The sequence below is a fragment of the Tupaia chinensis genome, unplaced genomic scaffold, assembly GCF_000334495.1.
Source record: "Tupaia chinensis unplaced genomic scaffold, TupChi_1.0 Scaffold139484_1, whole genome shotgun sequence".
NCBI lineage: Eukaryota > Metazoa > Chordata > Mammalia > Scandentia > Tupaiidae > Tupaia > Tupaia belangeri.
In genome coordinates this window covers 474,557-479,954 of record NW_006199369.1, presented here as the reverse complement: position 1 = coordinate 479,954, position 5,398 = coordinate 474,557, and the positions used below count along the sequence as shown (strand labels likewise).

Here is a 5,398-nt window from a genome sequence, read left to right as displayed (position 1 = left end):
AGCTATATTATATATATATATATATACACACACACACACACACACACACACACACACACACACACACCTATATATACATAGCTATTCAGTTATATATATATATACACACACATGTATATACACACATATATACATATATACACCACAACTATAGCACTATAGCATCTTGTCATCAACTGTCTTTTGAGATAGTTTCAGACTTTTTCCAGCCTGACTACGAGAGAGATCAGGTATTTTATTTTCGACCTTCTGGCTCCAGTTCACACCCTTTGCAGACCTTAGAGGACATCTGATAGCAAGCAAGCCATAAGCTGTAACTCACAACTATAAAAAATAGCAAAAAATCAACCTCTAAGACAATATTCAAACACAGAAACTACTTTACTTCTGGGGTTTGATATCTATACTTCTTTGCAATTTCAGAAAAACACAGGAATTGCGAGTAGCATTGTGAACTGTTTCCAAAATAACCATACTTAACACTAGGTTAGGCTTTTACTAACTCGGTGGTGGGCAAAAATCTCAAAGAGTGAAATCCTTTTGCTTTAGAAAAAGAAAAAACTCACATATACACACAGAAGCTGAGGTTAGAAGTAACCAACCCTCAGCTTTAAAGTGGATTGCTTGGGCTGGCAGGTGGTATGGTGGTTAAAGACGCTAGACTCTCACATGGCCAACCACGGTTCAAGTCCTGGACCTGGTAGCTTGCTTTATCAGTTTCTCTCTCTCTCTTTCTCTTTCTCTCTCTGATTGAACTGTAAAATAATAATAATAATAAATAAATAAAGTTAAATAAAATAATTCTTTAAAAAAATTAAAATATAATGTGTTTCTTTACATGTTGAAGAAAACAAGAGATGTGTATTTTTTTTTCTTTTTAGTTACTGGAGGGCACATGCACTTGCCAGAGAGAAACATAGAAATAGAGAGACAAAGGAAGGGGGAGAAATCATCCTGATAGAGTGTAGTCAAGCCTCAATTTCTTCTCTATTTCTCCCTTAAGTTACAGCTCAACCCTAAGATGTGTTTATAAAGACTGAGCCCTAAAGTAGACTATTGGGAACTAGATGGGCAGAATGGCCTTCAGTTTGTGTTAATGTGTCTCTAATCAGGGGAAAGAAGGTGAGATTTCAACTTGCCATAGCTTGAGTGAAGAAGCCTATCAACCAGGAACTTAGGCCACCTCAAGCGCTTCCTCCAAGCCAGGACTTAGGGGGAGACCATGGTGTCACACAGCAGGATATTGGGAACTAGATGGGCGGAATGGCCTTCAGTTTGTGTTAATGTGTCTCTAATCAGGGGAAGGAAGGTGAGATTTCAACTTGCCATACCTTGAGTGAAGAAGCCTATCAACCAGGAACTTAGACCACCTCAAGCACTTCCTCCAAGCCAGGACTTAGGAGGAGACCATGGTGTCACAAGCCTATAAGGTTGGGGTAGTAACAAGCCCAGGAGATGAGATTCAGAACAGAGACCAAGTCTTTCACAGAAGCAGGAAGTTGGAGACAATAGTGACCCTGGGCAAAGCCACTGCTCCCTGACTTGGGTTAGGGGTTGCTCCATCCACCCAGGCTATGAGGTTCATGTCCTATTCAATGTTAAAACACTAAGATTCCCAAAGTCTGCAGAGCTGAGAGACTCCCCAGGAGTAGACATTGGGCTTCCATTAATTTCTTTCAGCTGTTGTTGTTGTCACTAAATGTTAAAAACTGAAGTAATAAAGGACATTTATTTACAATTTAAATAAAATGCACAATGAACATATCAATTCACACGAAAAAAAAACATGCTCACTGCAGCTACTGGGTATTTGTTGATGTTGCAATTGCTAAGCCTGGATCCTGCTCAGACTGGAGAGACTCCTGAGGGTATGGTCAGCTACTGTCTCCTGTCCCCTTGTCTTGACCAAGAACATGCTCCAAGAACCACATAGAAGCAACTGAGCAGGCTTCATGCCTAGAAATGCTATTTACAATAGTGAGAACGGACACCTAGCATGCTCAGTGTAAGATGGCTGAACAAATGGCAGGCATCCATTGATGAACTATCATGCAATAAAACCATTAAGGAATGTTGGACTTCAATGTAAAGTGAAAAAATAAACTATGATTTTAATTATGTAAAAATAGTTCATTGTGTATGTATGTAATGACAAGAAAAGACCATACAAGTTAGAATACAATTAGAATAACAAATATAGTTTATTTTAAAATTGTTCCTATTGCTATAGTGCTGCTTCTAAAAAAATTAAAATCCAGAAGGGGAAAAAATAAGTGTTATTAAGATAATTATAAGAGCTTTCTTTGGGACCAGCAGGTGGCATGGTAGTTAAGGCACTAGACTCCCACATGGTTGACTGTGGTTCAAGTCCCAGACCTGGAAGCTTGCTTTCTCACTTTCTCTCTATCTGCCTCTCTCTGGTGAGAGCACATGCTCTATAGCACATTTTGAATAATTATGAATAAAATTAAATAAATTATTGTGTTTTTAAAAAAGCATTCTTCCATTTAAGCTAATTTATTTCCAAGAACAGTAGAATTGTAACAATCTATAGAGTTAGGTATGAAGAGAACTATGATATGCATTATTCATCTGCTACAGAATTTTTTTTCTGTTCAAAATTTTCATAAGATTTTTTTAAAGGAACTACCATTATAAAATATAATAAAATTAAGAGTTTTTCAAAGTAAATATAAAAACAAAGAAGCTTTCTTTATCTTACAAGTATTTGGTTCTTACTCACTAAATAAACATTTATTTGAGCCCATTTATCCACTCAGTTAGATTTTATCCCACAGTTTATGCCAACACCCCATGTACATAGAACAAAAACAAAGAATTTACAGATATCACTGGAGAACAGGAGGACCTTGTGAAAAATAGGTCAATTTAAAGACATTCGCCCAGAGGGCCCTGGCCCCAATATTTCCACTGCAGTAGCATGAAAGATGTAAACATATTCACATTTCACCCCCCTGGGGATCCATGCTAACCCAGTTGTGCAAGCCAGAAACCCAGCATTATCTTAAGTCTCCCCCCTCACAACTGGAGGAGTGTCAAAGGCCACCCATTCCTACTGCCCGCACTTTTACGCCAAAATAGGAGAAATACACCAGTCACTGCTGCAAACACACTAAATGCACGTACTCATTTAATCCTTATATTCTAGGGAGAGATAAAAATAAGAATAAATAAGCCAAGCTAAGATATATGCTTAAATAAGTAATCTAGTAAAGGGCAGAATTAGAATGTGAACCTAGTCAGTCAGGTGGCTCCAAGGTCTAGGCACAGCACCTGTACTGTTTCAACCGTGCTATTAGACGCAACACTTACAAATATAATTCCTCACTTGTGCAAGGACATCAATAGGAGGGATTTCCAGAAGTGGGTATGTTATACATTTCATTGCATATGCCATTGCTTTTCTCTGAATCAACTAGAGCACCTTGGGGGCAGGGCACACATTTCACTTATCCACCTAGAATCTGATACATAGCAGAGGTGCAACAAACACTTTCACCCTTTCTTTCTGCATTCACACCACAGATATTTACTGAGCACCTGCTGTGTGCCAACCACTGTTCTGGGTACTGAGGAATACACTGGTGAATGAACTGGAAAAAAATGCTTGACTATCTTGGATCTTGCATACTAATGGAGGACCCAGAGAAATTAACAAATAACTAAATCTGTGTTACATTACATGATAAATTGAAAAGAGAAAAGTAAGGCAGAGAAGGATAAGTACACGAGTTACTATATTAAGTAAATAGTCATCAGATAACTAACTGAACAAAATATTCCTGATAAAGATGTTTCCCTCGGCAAAATAATAATTGTGAAAAAAATTTAGACAGCTCAGGTGTACCAATACTGAGGAGTGGATAGCCTGATCTCTCCCTCACTGAACTGTTAGGTCTCCATGAGTTAACATACCAGAGAAAAGCAGTACCCAGTAAACCAACTCCTCCCGGTAAAATTGCGTTAAGGGAAATAGACTAAACAAACCTACATTACAGTGAAATACCCTGTTCGTAAAGAAAAACCCACTGATGCAGACACTACCACACTAACAACCAATGAGAATGTCTCACCTGCTCATCCTTGGCCTTAAATTTTTTGTACAAATTTTCAGCTGGAATTGTCCTCATCCCAAAGATTACACGAAAAAGAAAACATCCCCTTTAACATTTTCTTTATTTTAAGAAAGAGAGAGAGAGAGAATGCTCCAGCTCTGAGGATTTGGCAAAATGGAGTTTAAGGTCGATTATTGAATTCTTTAAACGAGAGATTGTCAGCAGAAAAAAATCACATATGTTTACTGTGGACTTTAAAATCTGAAATAATGTCGCTTTCTAGTGGTAGATCTGCTACCAGAAATGGCATGTATGGGTGTGAATACTTATCTAACAGTATCAAAAATAAAGGCTAATCATAATAACCTGATTTCTGCTTCATTAAAGCATACAATTACAGAACGTTTATTAAAGCATTCATACAAGTTTTGTTTGAGCGATTGCCACCTGCTCAGCCTTGGTGCTACAATTTCCATAAAGTTCAAAAAAGGTATGGATTAACCCGTAAGACTGACACCAAGGAATGACTCTGAGTGGATGTGTCATGCTCAGCTCTGGTTATCCACATTGCGTCGCCTCATGCTTCCAATTCCATTAATATTCTGTTAATGCATTAAATGCATGCGATGTTTGTCTCTTAAACAGATTTTCAGTTCTGCTATTAGAACAAATGCCCAAAACACCACTTAAAGTTTAAATTCTACTTCTCGCAGTTGTTTTGTTGTTCTTCCAAATCAACCCTTTTCTGACAAAAATTCTACAGAGTTGCTTTCATGCTGATCTTAAATTCAGCTAGTTTGTCCCTTAGGGCAGGTTCTGACTTAAAACAATCCAGTCCTCCCCAAACTCCCCTGCAGTGTGGGCATTTGTAGCTGCCAGGAGGTGGGGGCAGGCATCTCAGAGCCCACCCCGACCTCTCTCCAGACCTCATGGGAACCCTCGGGACCACAGCGAGCACTCACCGGGTGCCTGAGCCTGCACAGCCAATTCTTCCAGAGCAGGGCTTGGAACTGGCGCCTGGTAAGCCCCATGCCTGCCACTCCCTGCCTCTGGTCTGGTAGCCAGCCGGGAAGGAAGGTGCTTATATCTGCTGGGCTCTGACAAGGATATGTCGCCGATTAGTCAATCCTAACAAGAGTGATGCAAGAGAGATTACTGGAGACTGAATACAGCCGGCATCAAATGTCCCCTCTTGTTCTGCATCTGCTGAGAAATCCTATCTTTTCACTAGCTGTTCAGCGTTCTGTTCGGGGAGGGCTGGGTTACAAGAGTCAGCCTTGAGGCCTTTCCCAGGCCTGCACGCAGAGCGTGCCCACTCTTTC

At 39.6% G+C, this 5,398-nt stretch overlaps 1 protein-coding gene across 1 annotated transcript in view; it reads right to left on the bottom strand.

The window, feature by feature from the left end:
• ABCA13 (ATP binding cassette subfamily A member 13) overlaps positions 1-5,107 on the bottom strand; it is a 500,786-nt gene extending 495,679 nt beyond the window's left edge. Inside the window, 1 exon segment of the mRNA XM_014593022.1 lies at positions 5,039-5,107. Coding sequence (XP_014448508.1) covers positions 5,039-5,107 — 69 coding nt within the window.
• Between the last annotated feature and the right edge of the window lie 291 nt (positions 5,108-5,398).